The 19,222-nt window shown below is 47.2% G+C and overlaps 2 protein-coding genes across 4 annotated transcripts in view; both read right to left on the reverse strand.

The window, feature by feature from the left end:
- Positions 1–699: 699 nt before the first annotated feature.
- LOC135394744 (uncharacterized) lies at positions 700–15,151 on the reverse strand. The gene is made up of 7 exons (XM_064625659.1): positions 15,029–15,151; positions 12,777–12,927; positions 11,849–12,001; positions 11,579–11,781; positions 9,674–9,865; positions 9,523–9,613; positions 700–8,924 (listed from the first exon to the last, which is right to left on the reverse strand). Exons 2-7 carry the CDS (start codon positions 12,912–12,914, stop codon positions 897–899), a joined length of 8,805 nt encoding a protein of 2,934 aa, XP_064481729.1. The 5' UTR covers positions 12,915–12,927; positions 15,029–15,151; the 3' UTR covers positions 700–896.
- Positions 15,152–17,373: 2,222 nt separating this feature from the next.
- The window catches only part of LOC135394745 (uncharacterized), a 36,054-nt gene continuing 34,205 nt past the window's right edge, over positions 17,374–19,222 (reverse strand). For all 3 annotated transcript variants that reach the window (XM_064625662.1, XM_064625661.1, XM_064625660.1), the window contains one exon: positions 17,374–17,693. In XM_064625662.1, coding sequence (XP_064481732.1) covers positions 17,500–17,693 — 194 coding nt within the window. In that variant the 3' untranslated portion in view covers positions 17,374–17,499. The remainder of the gene's footprint in view (positions 17,694–19,222) is intronic.

The following is a 19,222-nucleotide window of genomic DNA, read 5'->3' on the forward strand; positions in this document are numbered from 1 at the left end:
ACACCCAACGACGCCATACTTCTCAAAACTAAAAAAAAATATTTTATACTTTCGCTTCACACAGAGAATGTAGTAAGAGACGAGATTTGTCTCCTCTAGCATAGTAGCAACTAGGAACGTGAAAGTGAACTCTCATGCTTGAGAAATGTATTGTGCATCGCCTGAGCCTACTCCTATGGTCGTGACCATCTGAAAGGGACTATTGTGGACATTAAATAATGCGACGTGCCGTTCACAACCGAAAGATATCAATGGCGGACAAATATGCGAAATCCGGTGCGATCTCCTCAACATAAAAACCTCCGCGGTCCAGCAGGCCACAAATGACAGTTTATCGAATTCTGAGTTGCTTTCTGTTCCGCTCCGTGCACCGAAGAACTTATACCGTGTACCGAAGAACCGTACGGTTCGGAACCGGGTCACTATTTTCCAATTCCAGGTTCAGTTATCCCGTTCAGTTACACAGAGGCGGGAGAGAGATGACACTGTTTAATGCTGCATGTCTCCCAACGAATTCTAACTATGTGCCTGTGGTTCGTTGCAGCATTGCTATTTTGAACCGCCCTATTACTGAAACTCTACGCATTTACACGAACAGCGGATCAACGACGAAGTAGTGCGCTAGAGGGCGGTGCGTCTGCCGATATCCCAGGCAGGTAATAGCAGATGTTAAGGGGGAACCGAACATATAACACTAAATAAAGCAATCATTTTATTCTCGTGCGCCATCATATCGTAGTACAAATTACGCCCCCAGAGGAGGGTTGCTCGTGATTGCTGATCGAACCTGCACTCCACAGGCGCTTTTAGGAATGCCTGCTCGAAAGCGCCGATCGCGTATCGGAAGCGGCGCTGATTGGCATCAAATGAAGCAGACTTCCTTTCGTTCGGTCTTGCTAAACCTTTGACTCAGCGTCATTGGTTCCCTTAGTATTCTCCGAATCTCCTGTCTTGACGCGATCATTTTGCTGAGAACAAAATGGGTTACTGACTTCCCTTGAGGACGCTTCCGGAGAAAGCGCGATGACCGTTGGTTTTTGAAACGAAAGATGATGCTTCGTGCTATCCTTATCTTGCCCAGCAGCGTAGTCTTCCTCCACGTCCTCGACCTCATCCTCGCCTTCCGACGCTTGTGCTCTCAACATTCTAATCTTTGTTACGGCGATCGAATCTTTACGTCCGAACTTCTTAAATGTGTTAAGTGAAGGCGGATAATCGTCATCGTTATCTGCATCATCCTTGGGTGCAGTTGCCTCGTACACCTGATTCGAATCTCCGAAATCTAACTTTCGGCCAGCGGGTTCCTTCTCTGCTCCGAGTTCCATGTGAGGAGCTGACGTGTTGAGGTGATCTGACGGTTGTTCATGAGGTGCATCTGAACCTGCACAGTCTTCAGATCCTCTCTCTTTCACGTAATCGTCGGTTACTCGAATTGCTACAGAATAGTTCTTCTTTGGCTTCGGAGAGGGACTGTCCCTGCTGCATGGCTTTGAGATCGACGTCTGCTGTGCGCCTAGCTCTGTGCTCGATGGCGATGCTATGGGCGATGCTAACGGCGGCGCCATAGACTGTACAGATTGTGGCAAAATCGTCCCTGGAGGGTCATACGACTCCTCACTGTACTCGTCAAGCACTTCTTGCGTAGTCATTGACTGCAAACTGGCTCCTGTGCGTTCCACTGTTCCCATGCCTTGATACGTTAAGGATCTCGTACTTTCCCTTCTTCTCGAGATTGTTTTCCGCACGACTTTTCTTTTCACTGCTTTCACTGGCGCCGCCCCACGATCCGACATCGGTGAGGCCTCCGCAGATCGCTTTCGAGGGCTTGTTTCTGACTTAACTTTATTTCCTTCGGTCGTGAAATTTGCTCCTGGTACCGTCTCTCGTGTCCACGCAACAGAATCGCTTGTTGCTCTCGCTGTTCTTTCTTGTGGTACAACGGCTTCAGCAAGAAACTCATGCCCTGGAAAGCTTCCCAACGATGGGAGATCCGGATCTTGGAGAGATAGGCTCGGTTCAGATACCGTTTTTCTGTCTGCCAGGCCCACCTCCCGCTTATCGTACGGTTTATCTTTTGGATCTTTACGTTCTACGTGCATAGTGACGTATGACGACAAAACCGGTGGGAAGGTCGGGGCGGGATTTTCGCGCGTAGCATGTAACGTGCTTCGAGTTGATACCGGAGACACGTCTATATCGGCATCTCTGTACTCAGGGATATTCACTGCCGATGAGAACTTATCCATAGCGCTTTTAAATATATCTGAAGATGTAAGCCTGTCGACCCGGACTGACTCCTGCGCACTGCCTGTTTGTATGCCAGGGATGTCTTCAAATGCACTCTGAAATGCAGGCAAGTGCTCAGAAGTGGACAAGGTATGGAAGACCATGTTCAAGTTGTCTTCAATCCGACTGAGATTGTCAGTGTTTTGCTTCATCTCTATCATGCCGTTCTCCTTTGTTTCTCTTTTGTAAGCTTCATTCATCAACTCTCCTTGATGTGGAGAAACACGGTCTGCGCCATCTTTCTTGCCCGCTACAGGAGGTAATGACATGTCAGTGTGGCCGGATGTTGTTTCAAGGTCCTTGGTATTCATAACAGACTTCTCTGTGACCATTTCCACGGAGTGTGTCGGACCTCCGGCAAAGATTCGCGTCCGCGTTACAACAGGAGACTTTGCGCCAAGCCTTCCAGCGGACCTAGTGTGCTTACGCTTGACCACGCGACCTTTCAGGTTTGGAGTGTCGTTATCAGATGATTCCTTGACGCTAGTGTCATCATCTGAGTGTTCATTCTTTTCGACAGGTTTCTCACGTTGCTTCTTTTGAGTGTTCGAGGAACTTTCAGATTCTTCTAAAATGGCGGCTTGAAAAATTCCAGGAGTGACACTTTCTTCTATCAACTCGACGGAGTGCGTTGGAGTGACCGCGATTATCCGTGTCTTCTGCAAAATGAACTGTCTCTTGGGGGTTTGCATCGCCTTCCCAGCTTCCCGACCCGGTTGTTTTGTCTCTCCCTTAGGTTTCACAGTAAGCGGTAAAGCTGCAGGTACAGGGTGTTCTTCCTCGACTTTCGTTGGCTCCCTTGTCTGCACAAGCTCAGACTCTATCGCAGTTTCTTTTCCGGAACTGACACCTTCGGACACGGCTGGGACACCCGGTGGTGTTGAAGGCTTCAGGGGAGACGAGTCTTCTTTCCATGCGGTTTGAAGTGGAATTTCATTCCCGGAGCTTTGTGTCGCTTGCGGAAACGATAGCAAAGGCTCTGATCCCACCCCTTCCGGTAATATATCTGAACTTATGGTTCGCGCTGTAGGCGTTGCGGATGACACCCCTGTATCTGAGCTTAACAAAGGCATGTGCTTTCCCGCCTCTAATGAAACCTGGTTTGGTTGCTCGTCATATAAAACAGGAAGAATCATTTGACCCTCCCCGAGTACTTCGCTAGATTTCTCCCCATGCTGAACAATGTCACCGGTTGTTTGTGGTTCATGTCCACGTAGCCCCAATTGAGTTTCCTGCAAGCGCTCTTCCTGCTTCGGTGCTGCGTCTGTTACTTCCTCAGGTGTACTTGAATCCCTTCGGTAAGATGATCCGACCTCTTGTTCTTGTGTTTCCCCACTTCCAGGTGTTTCCCTCGACGGAACCAAAGATATTTCCGAGGCGTCATCAGCATGAGTCTCTATTGACAAGAAAGTCTTATCTTCCCCGCTCAAATCTGTGCTTTCTTCCTTCTTTGACACGACTATTTTGGAAACTGGTATCTCAGAATCGCTGGGCGTCCCTGTGCTGCTCTTCCTGCTTTTCTCGTCAAAGCCTTCTGAACTCTCGACGGGTCTGCTGTCTGGGGGCTGACATCGTAATATATGCCCCGCATCTTGGAGTGGACCTTGTCCTTCTCGTAGAAGATAAACTTGCTGGCTCATGTCTGGCACAAATGCGCTAGGGTGCCAGGGCATGCCCGAACACCCCAACGAAACGCCTTCAGCATATTCCTTGCCACTTTCGGAGGCATCTGCAGACAGGAACCTATCACGCGTTTCTGAGGTTTCTTCATGTGAAATCTCCGTAGGAAGTTCAGGAGATGCCCATTCCTGCACTGTCGTCGAAATAAGTTCAGCCGGAATAATTTCCTCTTCCGTGGCTGACGGAGTTGCAAGTACAGTCTTGAACATTTTATCCTGAGATGAGGAACTGGTGGGTGTAACGGAGGTATCGCCATCTACATCGCGGTGGACACCTGGAGTCGTGGTTTGCTCTTTCCCCTCTTCACCTTGCGTTCGAGAAGTGTCGCTAATTTTAAACGCTTCTCTCAAAGCTGCTGCTATTTCCTGGGTGCCTTCAAGTGAACTGACGCTTTTCACCGCGCCTAAAGGTATTGCAGAAAACAAGAATACTGGCTGGTGTGCCAGCAAGGAAGGCAGATGCGCTTGTGCAGCGCCTAGTAAAGTGGTTTCAGAAATGCTTGTACCGAATCGTTGTTGAGAAGAAGAGCTGTCGCTGGGACGGGCAGGCCAACCTTCAACCGAAGGAACGTCTTCACTCCGAAAGCTTACGATCTCCTGCGGTGCTTGAAAAGCAGTAGACAACTCTTTTGCCGTGAACAGTTCAGACATACTGCTAGCTTCAGCTGTCAACTGCGGTAACGTCGTGTAAGAAAAGAGCAGGACAGGCTGGTGTGCTAACAAAGATGGCTGGTCCGGGTGAGGCTCTCTCTTGTCAACTGTGACTGGCCTAGACAATTCGACATCTCGCTCCGTCGTGGCTCCAGTCGATTGGAGTGCTTCAAAGGTTTGTTCGCTGACTGCTTCTTGACTCCTGGCATCCCTTCGCGATTCCTTTGTGCTCAAGTATTCCGACAAGCTGCTTGCCTCTCCCGGCATTTGTACTGTTACAAGAGGGGTCACCACGGCCGGCTTCTGTTCCATCGACGACGGGTGCATTTCTTCTTGTGCAACTTTCCTACTAATAATCGGAGGAACAAATTTGTTTGTTGTTGTTGTTGAAGTCATTTCATATTCAGTCACTTCCTTCCCTGCCGTTTCATGTGCCTGCTTCGGTACACGCGGAGCTTCGTGCTGGGGTGCGTACTCCAGTGCTGGTATATCTTGTTCCATTGTCAGTGCATCCACTGGAATCAGGTCTTCTTTTCGTGTTAGCGCTCTTTGTTCCAATGCGAATACTTTTGGTGGAAGTTCCTCTGAGTAAGCTGGCAGGATTGGTCCTCCTTTTACATCTGGAGCTTTATAGTGGAACATCGCGACAGGCATATGGGCTATTTGGGACGGTTGAAATGTCTCAACTTCATCAGCTCTGACTTCCCCATGCTCTTCTCCCATAGTTATTGCTAGTCTTTGCTGTTCTCTTGTTCCATCAGCTGTGGTGGAGTAACCTTTGCTATCTAGTTCTTGTCGATCAAATGTTATTTCTGGTATTTGCTGTTCTTTTATCTCTGCGGACGGTTGTCCGCTGTCCGGTTCGTGTCGTTCGTAGACAATGGCTATCGCCTGCTGTTCCTTTGTTTCTTCCGCAGGCACTATGGATAGTATTTCGCTATCTGGTTCATGTGACTCAAAGGTTATGGCAGGTGCCTGAACTTCCACTGCTAACTCCGCAGGCTCTGTGGATGACTTGCCTGGCTGTCTGTCGAATGTTATTGGTATTCTTTCCTGCTCCTTCATCCCTGCAGGCGATGCGCATGGCTTACCGGGTTCTTGATCAAATAGTCCAGCAGGCGATCCCTGTAGAGTAACGTCTTTTGTGGTGACAAACTCTAATGAACTTTGTTGCAATTCGCCAGGAAGGAGAGGCTGATGCTCTAATATAGGTGGCGGCGCTGACCGAATTGCTTCGAGTTCTATCACATCTGTCTCGTATGGAACGAGTTGACCAACCGGACTAACGAATGAAGTGTCGACGTCTTCTGATACATTCTCTATTGTAACTGGACGTTCTTCTAGAGGTGCTTGTGAGGGAGTAACCTTCTCTACCGGGGTCGGTAGACTTTGCTTTGGCGTTTCGTGGACACCAGCTGCATCGTAGAAGAGCATGACAGGACGATGTGCTAATACGGACGGCTGGATTTTCTGCACTCGTTCAGAGCCTTGCTCCTCCACAACTGATGGCTCTTCAAAAGGAACTGCTGCAACGAATCGTTTTGTATCTCCTGGTTTGGAGGATTCCTTCTCCCCCGCGGGTAGACCTGCTGGTTGCTCCCGTTTGAGGTCTGTCGTGGTGTCCTCTATCGGTTTTGCCATTGCTAATGCAGTGACATGTCTGTCTTCTGACAGTTCTGGTGAAATGCTTGGTTCCATTGCGAACTGGGACGCATCGTAACGAAATAGCGTGACAGGTTGATGTGCCACTGCAGAATATAGAATTCTCTGATCAGGCTGTGGCACAACCTTCTCATCGATAGCTGGCGATAGTTCGTCGGAAGAACTAATTGAAACTGTAGGGGGCAGGCTTTTCGGCGCCTCTGGAAACCTTATATCGTGTTCCGTAGTAATTCCAACCAAAGGACGTTCCAATGAATCACCGGATACACGCACGTCTTCCGATTTGCGAAAAGCCGCCGTGAGTTCTGCAGATGTGAACTGTTCTGATGAGCTGCCTGTTTCGGCCATGAGCAATGCTCCATCGGGAACAAAGAACACCACGGGCTGATGCGCAACTAATGAAGGTAAAATTTTCTGCCCTAAATGATGCTCTTCAGAAATAGCAGGTACCAGCTGTTCGTCGAAACTTTCTGAAATCGCAGCGCCCAAGCCTTGTATAGTCCCTGCTGATGATAGATATTTGCGAACCTCAACTGTTGCTGATGCTTCACTAACTTCCTCACTTCCATTGACATGTACCTCCTGCTCCGCTGTCAATTCTACAGATGTAGGCTCTGAAGAACTTCGCGGTGTTTCGGAGGTGAACAAGAACTCCGTTCGATGTGCCAGTAGGGACGGCATCGCTTTTTGTTCGGACATAGTCGAAAGCTGTGGTTCCGATGAGCTGATGGACACTGTCGGGACCAGACGCTCAGGAGGTTCTTGAAGTTCCAGCTCCTGTACCGCATCTGTCCCAAATGATGGGCCTTCATATTCAATGATAGCCGTTTGTGACGTATCGTACACTTTCTGGGGTTCTTGGGGAGGAGTTGTAAGTTGCTTGGTGACGATATGTCCTGGTGAAAGTAGAATAGGCTTCTCTGAAGGTGGCTCACGCTCTGTCGTCTCACCAGACACGTGTACAGCTTGATCACCGGAAGAACTTATAGAAACGGTGGGCACCAAACGTTCTGACAACTCCGGTAGACCTTGATCTAGTGCCGCTTCACTTGAGGGGCCTTCAATTTCTCCAACTGCCACGTTGAGCGTCTCGGATGATCCTTGCACAACACCAAGCGAAGGCTGTGTAGAAAACAGGTAGACAGGTCGGTGGGCTAGCTCTGATGGTCTAATCGCTTGAGCTGCATCACGTTCTGGAGCTTCTTGTAACACGTGCGAATATGACTCTGCGGCTTTGTGCGAAAATAATGAAGGCATGCTCGGCAGGGAAACAAACATCTCGCTTGGTTCAGGTGAGATTGAAGGTTCGGTAATCCCAGAAGTTTCCTGCGAAGCCTGGAAGCCACGAAGTCCACTGGCCACTTTACCTGTGCTACCTGGCAAGGCTTTTATTTCCGTGCCATGAATTGGCACACCAGAAGGGGCATGAAGATCCACATATAGGGTATCAGATGTATCATACGTAGAACTCTGCTTTCTCATTCCCTCTTGGGCTACAGGTGCGAATAGCAGTGTGGGTTGATGTGCTACGAGAGACGGTAAAGCTGTTTGGGAGAGTGTCCACGAACTGGGTACCTCTTCCGCTGATTCCTGCGCCGTAGTCTCAAGAGCCAAATCTCTGGATGTGTACGGAGATGGTCCAGTACGTCTTAGTGACAGGAACGTAATATCCTCTGATGTTGTTAACGATACTCTGCCGTCAAAACCCGAACTTTCTTCAATGAGCCTGTCAGAGCTGATCGCTGGTGCAGTCTCTGGACGCAGTTCGTCACCAAACGGGAGGCTGTATAGGGAAGCTGACTCCGTGTCTATCAGCTTCCGGGGTCCCGATACAGCTATCTCGGCATTTTCCGATATACCACCTATCACTCCTACTGAGCCAATGGAAGGCGCCTCAGATGCCCCTGAAGTACTAGTGGATGCAGTGTCCGGACGTACTTGTGATGCTTCTTCACCTACGGATGTCCCGCTTTTAGTTTTTCTAGAACGCTCTGAGGACTCATAGCTCTTTGTAACGGATTTCTCGATGACTTCGGCAGGTGTCGCTTCATGCACAATATATCTGGTGTGACTTACATCCGTTTCCGGTTCGAAAGTAGCCGAATTAACAGTAAACTCTTCTCTTTCACCTGGCATAGACGCGGCTTCTTGAGAAGGGATAGTAGGTCCCTTGTACCTCAGAGTCAACGTACTACAACCGTCCCTCTTTACCCAAACGTTTTCCTCCTCGAACGTCTCTGACTTGGTCTTAATTCTTCTGATGCGGCGTATGGTCCGAACTTCCTCCGTGCGACACTCTGTGATGTGTCGCTCTTCCATTTCTTCTTCGACGATTGAACCAGATGTGTTTGTGGGATATGCACGCGGGTCGACGGATCTGCTATCGAACAAGTGCGAACTGCTTGTAAAGAAACGGGGTACTCTCGACTGTGCGGAATGCTTGGGGACCTGTCCTGTGTCAACGCGTTCACTGTCTCCGGTGAAGCCGTGCTGGGCACCTCGTGCGGGAGCGTCTGCGATGACCAACCCGGCCGTCCCTGCCTTTTGCGGTTTGTCCAGGAGAGAAGTGTCAGAGGACGCGCAGGTAGCACTCGCTCCAGCACTTGAAGATAAGCGAAAGCCTTCCCTGTCGGAAGCTTGCGTTGCCTAGAGTGAAGGACACTGTGTACTTAATGCGGTTACGTCCGTAACTATGACATTCTGAGCCTTAAAACCATGAATGTATCCATCATTCTTTAACATCAGTTTTTTAACGGTAGCATTAACAGTAAGAGTAACATTCTTTAACAGTAACCATCGTTCTTTTCTATGTGTTCTTGTAAGCTGTACACGTTGAATCTATTACACTCTGTGCACTTGGTTACGAGTCAGGCCCAGCAGACCTTCTAGATATGCAGAGAGAGGTCTTTGCGTTTGTAATTTCGTTAATATCACAGGGAAAAGCCTGGACAGAAGTAGAAAGAAGAGTGATATGGCGACGCTCTTCTCGGCAGTACAAAGCGGGGGTGCGCCACGCATTGAGAACAGCCAGCCAGCAACACAAGGGAGTGACACAGCGTGAGGGAGACGAGAAAGCGGCCCCATGAAACTTTCATACTGCACTACAGAAGCTCACTGCGGTTTCCATTTTTCGTATTACAGACTATTCAGACTGGCGCTGGCTGTTCGAACAATATTACGTCCGAGTAGGCCCCATCGTAAATAGGTGTATGCAGCGCAATTTTCGAAGGAAAAATGAGCTTACGGTTGAAGTATCCTCTTCTGCAATGTCTCTTCCAGCGGCCTCGCCCTTCATTTCGACCTCATTTCTCCATTTCTCATTAATTAGCCAAGAACTGCAAGAGTAAATCTGTGTCCACTGTCGGTTACTGTCGGTGTTACACACGCATACTTACTTTATAGCATTAAGAATTCGATGTCGGACCTCAGGCATCTGTGCAACGCCCGGGTTCTCGTGGCACTGATGCAGCTGGGTGAGGTCCATGTTGTGGAACATCACTTGCGACATAATCTGATCTCCGTGCTTGTATCGCACTCTCGGATTGTAGTCTAACCATCGCATACCTGCTTCAAAGACTTCGTATTCACTGGAAAGAATTAACAGGCGAGTCGTGTTAATCGCGTAATTGGTGACCCAGGCCAGTCAGTCATACAGATTATCCGCAGGACGTGTCATCCCAATAGGGCCTCAAGGCGCCATCGATGAAGGGGAATTCCTTTGGAATTCCGAAAATGTGCGTCAATAAACTACATAGGAACGTATGTGCTTTACTTGCTCATGCCTCCTCGGTCTGCCATTTATCCACAAGGCATCCCCACTGGTTAGCACAAATCATTACATCAAAGCCAATGTAATAGCCAAAATGATGAAAGCGCAACTGTACGAGAACTACAACTTGAAATACACACTCGCTAGATCAAGTTAAGTAATAGTGCTCATGCTGGGCTTACAATATATCGTCCTAAGAATTGAGAACGATACTCCAAGAGTACATAATCTCGTCGTCATGTTATCTCACGCCATTATGTTATGCGGCATAGATCGATGAGCAACATAAATCTGGAGCATGAATATATATATATATATATATATATAGATTAGAAGCTTAGGAGGGCGGTTGACCACGAGAATGAAATAAGCAGGAAAAATCAGAAGACGACAAAGAGCTTACAGGAAAACACAAAGGGGAGTTTATTAAGACATATAGGGATAGGGGTCGACGTTTCGGCAGAAGAAGATAGACAACATTGGCAATAGACAACAATTCTTCCAATGTTGTCTATCTTCTTCAATGTAATGAATGCAACGCCCAATATATCGGACAGACAGCTACTTCATTTAGAACGCGATTCAATAACCACAAATCTGACGTCGCGAAGAAACCTAATCTGCCAGTGTCGCGCCATTTCAGTAAACCAGGACACTCAATTACCAATATATCTATTTTCATCCTGCAGTCAGGCTTTCTTTCCCAGCGGCTCAGGGAACAGCGTGAGTCTTATCTCATTCATAAATTTCAGTGTCAGATAAACGAAGATCCAGGAATCCTTTCTACTATTCGCAACCTGCATTCCTAATCCAGCACAATACATACACTCTTTTGTCTCTTTTTCAGGCTCACGGGTATTTCCTCAAGGTCCTGCTGCACAGACCCGGTCATTCCCCTTTCACTTAGTCACCAACCTATGTTAGTCATGACAAAAGCGCATGCGCTGCTCTCTTTCCCTTGTACATAACCCTCTCCCATATATAAAGCTTGTTCTTGTCACCAAACCCCAGTCCCGTCGAAGGCAGCGCTGACTGCCGAAACGTCGACCCCTATCCCTATATGTCTTAATAAACTCCCCTTTGTGTTTTCCTGTAAGCTCTTTGTCGTCTTCTGATTTTTCCTGCTTATATATATATATATATATAGTTGAAATAAATGGGAGACAGAAGACGAAAGTAGGGGAAGTAACAAAAAAAGGGTTTTATTAAAACTTAATCATAAAAGTTAGGGAGGATGTCTACGTTACGGCGGAAGCTCCGCCTTCTTCGGGACAAAAGAGCTAAATGTCCCGAAGAAGGCGGAGCTTCCGCCGTAACGTAGACATCCTCCCTAACTTTTATGATTTTTAAGTTTTAATAAACCCTTTTTTTGTTACTTCCCCTACTTTCGTCTTCTGTCTCCCATTTATTTCAACTATAATTACGTAGCCGTCCGATCCAACTCCAACTTTTCAAGATATATATATATATATACAGGACACCAACGCAGTGAAGTCACCCGTGGGAAAAGTGACGCAACCACCAGACTTACCAGTTACATCCCAGCGATTCTGCTGACAAGAGCCGCATAAGATCATCAATATTCATATCGAGGAATTCCTTGGTAGTAGAAACAGATAGGAAATTGGTGATCAAATAATTGAAAGAACGTTGTTCCTCTTCTTGGAGGCGAAGCCTCCGCGCTGCTGAGTACTTCAACACGTGCACTCCTACTGGGGTAGTCGCCACATTCATCTGCGTTCACGCCTTTCTTACATTCCTTTCATAGTGACAACAAGTAATAAAAAAAAAGGAAACTGACCTTAATACATCTCTTGACCGCGTCGGACATGTGGAGACGTAGTGCAGCGATGAATATGTCCGAAGCGTTGTCTGGTGTTATGTTCAGCTGGCCAGTCTTCATGTAGTCGAGTAAAATGTTGAAGGTTTCAGCAGAAATGCCAGATAGCTTTAGCTGCAATGGAAGCGGGTTGGAGGAAAAGGTCCAGAGATGATGTCCGTATAGAACCGTAGGAGTCACGCTATAAGCGGACCGGGGTTTGGAAACGATTGGATCATAACTAACTTGCTTGTTTCTCAGCAGCTCTACGAGGGGGATTTAGTTGATTAAAAGTTGCTCATGATACTGGCTCCAGTAACACGAAATCGCGCTACTGCATTGAGGTAGCTGATGGTGCCACGTTCGTTTTATCGTATCGTTTCCGTAGAGGGGCTTCCGATCTACTAAAAGGGGCCGCTTCCACACTACCGTATTTCTCGCTGCTTTGCTTCAAAAAAACAGAACCGCGGGGCAATCGAGATCCATAGGTTCCAATGGGTCTGCTTTGGCCCCGTGAAAAACACGGACGAGAAAACCGTTAGTGTGAAAGCAGTCTATCCGCTCCGAAAACACTATAAGCCAATCGACTTATTCGATTAACATGGCTGACATTGCGTTGCTGATCTTTGATTTGACAGTTTCCTTGATTGTGTTGCTTTCGAAGAGCTCTTCTGATCTATTAAAACTTGATCTTGATCTTTAGTGGATCGCTGCCACTCAAATGGGTCCGCAAACGTGATCGCGGGTGGTCAATGAGATGAGCGACTTGCAAAATTGACCGCAAATCAAACAAGCAAAAACAATTCACACGCTGTTCATAAGCTACACCTATACCTGTGTGTACAGCGCCCTTCTTATTACGTGAACACCACCTAGAGCATCGTAGTACGCAAATTGTGCTCCGTCTCACCTTATTCTTGTTCTTGTTCTTATCTTGCCCCAGACATTCGCGGAAGAAAATGCTGTGTTTGCTAAGTAGCCTCCGTTCTATCTGAAACACTTGGTTCTCGACGACTACCTCAACGGAGGTCTTGTCAGTCGCCGTCATTGCTGGTTCGGATCTGAGATACAACAAGAACGCATTTCACAAGGGGCTGCTTTATTTAGGTAAGTTCGTTATTCCCCTGCCGCACTAGCCTGGTATACTCTATGCATGTTTCGAGTTTCAGCAGGGTCCGCAGCATTTCAGTTCATTCCCACGCATATGTGATGGTTAGGGCCTGGAAATTTAGGCGCTAAAAACGACGGAAATAGGCAGGCAATTAGGCCCTCAAAAACAGCAAAATAGGCACGTTAATCTGGTACGCTCTTTGACTTTGTGCTTCAGAATGCTTCATCCAGGAAGAAGGCTACGGTACCATAAAAGCTTTGACTACTTGTACATGAATGCTGAGGCGTCCTGGAACCACGCGATACTACTTTCAGTTCTCCTCCCTGAAAGATCTCGAAAGGCCAAGAAAGGCCAAATATTTTGTTCAAATATACATGAGCCCCTTCTAGCAAACCAAGCTACTGAAAGAAATCAAACAAGAGAGAAAGAAAGAAAAACAAAAAGGAACAAAAGGTCAAAACGCAGAAACGAAAAGCAAAATGCAGCACTCAGCATGACACTGAAAGGTGCACTCGCAGTTGCACCTCTAAAAAAGTGCCGTTATGGCATCTAAAAATGCTCAAACAGGCTACAATTCAATAGTGTCAATAAAAAGGCAAGCAAACCTGAAAATGTCGTATTTTAGGCGTTTATAGGCACTTCTAGGCAAATGCCTAAAATTCCGATCCCTAGTGGTGGTGTATTTTAGTACTGGTATATTGATACCCCGTCTATTCCCCGTATTGCAGAGCTGCGGAAACTTCAAATATAAGGAGGGAAGGTAATGACGGTCGGAGCGCTCAGCTATAATGAGCACTGAGCACAGGAGCACTGAGGTGACCTCCAATATATATATATATATTTCTTTTTTCGGTGCAGAGCGTTCTACAACCAATAAAATGAGTTCCTGAGAAAGAACGATGAGCGTTGGTGACCTACAAAGCGAGCGCGAGGGCTCTACTCCCCATACCTTTGAAAAATCATTTTTTTCTCGTGAGAAGAGCGCATCGCAGAACAGGAGAACGTCGTGACGTATGCTACTCCCCTCACGTGACCAGTGGCGCGTGAGCTGAGAAAAACAAAGAAACAAGGAAACAAAGCACGGAGCCATCACCACGTCACGAGCGCATCGTGTCGGCCGTCTGCGGCTACTTTCTCCGGCTGTTTTTTGTAGATTAGATTGCACGGCTATAAGGCACCGCAGAGCGCAAATATTTTGCATGGCGCCTCCTGGTGGACAGCTTGACAGACGAGGCAGGATTTCGAACGGTGTTAAATGCCACCTCATTGCTCCTTTAAATGGCATAAATTATATTGTTCGAAGCCACGCTTAATTAATCAAACCGTCTATAAAGGGGCCGACCATTATGAATATTCTGACTGGACTGTGAGTGAACGAGTATACGAGCTGAGCAGATCAACATATGGAAGTACCCTGAAAGATCACGAGAAAAAATACGGAAAAATTACACGAAAAAAAATAAAGAATTATTCTCGAAAAAAGGCTACGGGAGCGCCCTGAAAAATCGACCTTCTGCGGAGCAGCGTGGCCTTGGAGGCTCGACTGTCGATGTAAACGCTGAAAGGAAATGTCGCTGTTACAAAATGTTTAGAACTATTACATCTCTAGGACATCTCTAGGCACTCCAGTGTCCCCCGTCTTCGTGATGTCAACCTCATCCCATTCTGTTCTGGTTCTCAGGAGATCGCCGTCCAGATCAAAGACCCTTCGCGCCCACTACAGATCAGCTACAATAATTTCATTGTTTCTGTAACAACCCTCGAAAACGAAAAATCTATGGTGATGTCTCCATGAAACTGACCACAAGAAAGAGGACATATCTTTTCGAGACCATTGCTTGAGGGTGCGACCCCTACGGCGCAATAATCGAGCTATAACACTAGCACAATTTTGATTGTACACATATATAGTTGGACAGCCCATAATACGAATACACTGAGAGGCATTTCATCGATCACGGTCGTGAAAATTCTCATTTAAAATTTACGGGTACCCTAAGTAATGACTGTAAGTAGTAGTGGCTGTAATAAGTAAGAGACTGTAACATCACCTTGATGTTATCTTCGTTCGCAAGAGCTGCCAAGGAAAGGAGCGGGTCAACAAATACACGATAAGGTTCTTGAGCTCCTCGTGCAGGTCCGTGAGCACGGGAATTTTGATATTTCGATGTCGAGTACGCTGGATGCCTTGACCCTGGCATTAACACACAGTAGGTTCACAGAAACGTAGTTCCGTTAATAGATATCTACCCGAGAAACGTCATCATGACATTGGTAGACAGACTGAAACCGAAACAAATCAGAAAAGGAGGGCTGGGTTCCACGAATGGCCACTTGTTCGCTGCCTCCTATTGAAAGTAAAGTAGACCTTGTTCGCCCCTAGCTTCCAGCATAGTTCAACTCTACCAAATTGATGGCGCTGTCGAACACTATCGCGTCATTTGTTTACAAACAGGGAGAGGTATCAGCTAAGCGACAATGTCCAACCTCATGATGACGTAAAGAAAAACGGTTGCCAATGGCCCTTTTGCATCATCAAGCATGAAACAGAAGTTAGAATATCCGACTTGGTTCCAAAGAAATGTGAACCCGTGACTCTCGTAGATCATATCCAATAATCGGTTAACGGACCAAAAAATTGTAAGCGAGTTTTAGGAAACAGGGGGTCGTCATGATAACGGTTCCGGAAGCACGCCAATGCGATAGCCTTATTCATCTGAAGTGGCTGACATTACGTTACTGGTCTTTGATTTCACAGCTTTCTTTGTCTTCCTACCTGCTAACTCCCCATAGACAGTGGTTCGAGGGGTATGTCAAGGTTATACCAAAAACCACTGTGTATTTCTTATGCTCACGTTCCTCGTTCCTCGTTCCTTTCAAAGCGCTAGGCCGAGCACTATTTCTCTCGCGCTGGAAGATTTGCACGAACTAGAATACCAACTTCCTTCTATCGGACACACAAAATTTTCAGATCCACAGAGCTTTCGACTGCATCAAAATCGTGTGTAAAAGAAGAAAAAAAAGGGTGTCCAAACGCCATGCTATCGAATTCAGACGATGAAAGCAAAACTAGCCCTTGCTGCAGTCTAAACATACCCCTTCGTGCAGCCTTGCATACTGGTCAGGCACAGCAGAACGGTGTTGTACATCCACCGTCAGACTTAACTGGAACGCGCGAGCGCATGTCCTGCGTCACTGGAACGGGGAGTGACCCCGTTCCAGAGACTTTAGACCTGCACAGACGCTAGCGCCACGACCATTAGCCTCTAGGTTTGAGACTGTTTTCGAAGACAGAGTTTGGGGATGATAGGTTTGGACATGCATCGTGCCACGATAACGGCTCTGCATTGCTGTGAATGGCGATTATCGCAATCAGACTCTGGTCGGCCCCCACGTGCACCGTAGACCACCTAGAATAAAGCATTCAAAAGTACAATGAAAGCAACGAGGAAAATGTACTATTGTTCCGCTCACGCAGACACTCGCGCTGGTCAGCTTCTTCCTTTCGAGGGCTCTCGCCTTCGCGTATGCGAATATGGGAATAGCACCTGGGTTAAAGGTGATATCGGCGAGGAATCCGGAATTATAAAGTTAATGTGATATCCACTTGGAGGTGCCTTCCAAGAAGAAAACACCAACAACTTTCGCAAAATTCGTTCGTGTTTTTTTCGTCAAACATCAAAAACATCGTATTCCAAATCAACTACCAGATTCCGGTTAAAACGGCCTTTCCCTGCTTCGACTCTTCCGGTGACGTAATTGTCACTGCCGGTGAGATTCCCAATCGCTCAGCTGACGACGTTGCATGGCTGGCTGAAATCCGATACGGTGATACGATAGACGCGGATGTTCCTAGCGACTATTCCGGGCAGCAGATTGCAAGTCGGAAGACCGCATTTTGTGACGGCTGTTTCAAAACGAAGTATTCCGGTTACATGTATTTCAGGCGCCCATTATTCAGATTGTTCGTTCGTTCAAACTGCATTTTTTGTCCGGACACCACCTTGTTCTGCTTCTTATAGCAATGCGCTCGGCGCTGTTCCATTCAGTTGTCCTCGAGGTGCACATAGAAGTGTGTACATTACGCATCTGCATACGCGAAACATGCAACAGTTACCACGTATAGCGAAAAGTCTATCCCGGAGGCTACCTCTTGAAGCCTCCGCGGAGTGACGTTCTGTGAGTGGCATTCTGCAGTGGCATTCGTTCAATTCGACGAAGAGATTACGCGTTTGATACCTCAGGGCTGCAAAACATAAGAGAATGACAGATCTCTCCCTATGCACGGCTCTGAGCCACATAATCTACTCACAGAAACTGCCACGGATGATCCTGCTTCAGTTCATGCGGACAGTTCAGTTCACGCTGCCATCAACAAAATTACCCACACACACAATGTTTGTCAATGTTTGTTTATTTTGATCGGGATTGATTTCGTTTATTATTATAGGAATATAGAATAACTTATTGAGATAGTATAGTAATACTGGAGGCACTTTGTGACCGCACGTATGGTGGATGGTCATCGGGGCGTGCGCTGCGCTGCCTGTTCCAGGGGAGGGATGATGACAGCCCCATAGGATGAGATGGGCAACGGCACGTCCTTCAGCCTCTTCCAATGGAACTTCCCACTAGACGTCTCCATGGTAAGGACGCTGTGCACGGGGTCGTCTGGCCTCTCTACGTCTTGACCCCCCACCACAAACGTCTGGTTCCCTGCACAGTCAGGGCACTGAGTGTACAACGTGTCGCATAGCAGCGCTCCAGTGAACGAATTATGAACATTCAAACAGGGGGCATCGTAAGGCATTGACAGAGCGCCGTAGACAACCCCCTAACCTTCATGCGCTCTCTCCTACACGGATATCGGGCAGGATATCTGGCTATCCGTCTTCTGCGGCTGTCTTGAATGTTCACAGAATTTGAATATTCATTTGTATGAATTTTTGCTTACTGCAAGTAACATTTTAGTAAGGTGACTTCGCATAAGCATGTATAATACTACACCTGTTCATTATCAATCTAACACAAAACATATTCCAAACCTCAAGATATCTATTACTCTACTGACCATTGCCTAATTAACCTAGTGCTGCAAGCTGAATCTGTTGCAGTCATTCAGCACTGCGTGTAGCCCCATATGACAGCTCTACAGCGTGTATTTTTTTAGCAACGTTTTTAGCAGCGTGTATTTTACAGACTTCTTAGAAAAAAAGCTACGCAGCATAGATCTCTTTACAAGATGAGTAATTACCTAAAATTCGTTAATTAACGTAGTAATTAGGGGATTTCGGGCAAAAGCTAGATAACAGAATGAGAGACTATCCTAGTTGCAAGCCATTCCATTGTTAACAAATCCATATCAAAATCGTTAAAATATCCATCCCCAAATTTTGATACGCAAATCAGCTGAAACAACTGCGGCGACCGGGGAAGCGCGGGGAGTACAGCGCTCATTTGACGTCAGAGGGCCACGTGATTTGGAGTGATGGAGATGATTGAAGTAGCTGGCCAGATAAATCCTCCGTCGGCGAGGGTGACGCGCTGCTCAGGCGGATATGGATATTTTAACACTCCTGCGTGAAGAATTTTTTATACGTGGAATGGCGTCCAAGAAGGATAGTCTCTGAGTCTGCTATCTCGCTTTTGCCCAAAATTTCCTGATTAATGAATTTCAGGTAGTTATCTTGTAGGCACACACCCTGCACACAGAAAATTCATACTGTACAGGGTGGGTGCAGATAAAGTAGCACCACATTTTTGCACGTATAGCGTTCCCTGCTTACTGCATGAACTGCCGGTGGCGCGGGATGACGCACAAAAAATCGTAGTAACCCAACTCCACGTAACAAAAAATCCACGCAAACGTTGCTCTCCGTGCATCCCGGTTTTCATATGCAGAAGTCAACATGGAGGCCACGGCACAGTTGTGTCTAGCTACCGCTTGGCGTACCAGGGGGCTTAATCGTCGTTACGGTCGTTACAAGCTAACGAGTGGCGGGAAATTCAGAAAGGTGGGCACGTGACACATTGCGCGTGACGTGTACCACGACCTTCACGTTAGCTTCACGTTCAGCACTCATTAGCTTGTAACGACCGTAACGACGATGAAGCGATTAAGCCCCCAGATCTCGTTTTGTTTCTGTGTAGGTGGCACCCCCAGCGGTAGGGTGATGCAAGTGTGCTACACTGCAATGTCCCATTGGAAATACACGGAGCGAAGTTCACGTTGCTAATGATTTTAT

The sequence above is a fragment of the Ornithodoros turicata genome, chromosome 5 (assembly GCF_037126465.1).
Source record: "Ornithodoros turicata isolate Travis chromosome 5, ASM3712646v1, whole genome shotgun sequence".
In the NCBI taxonomy this organism is placed as follows: domain Eukaryota; kingdom Metazoa; phylum Arthropoda; class Arachnida; order Ixodida; family Argasidae; genus Ornithodoros; species Ornithodoros turicata.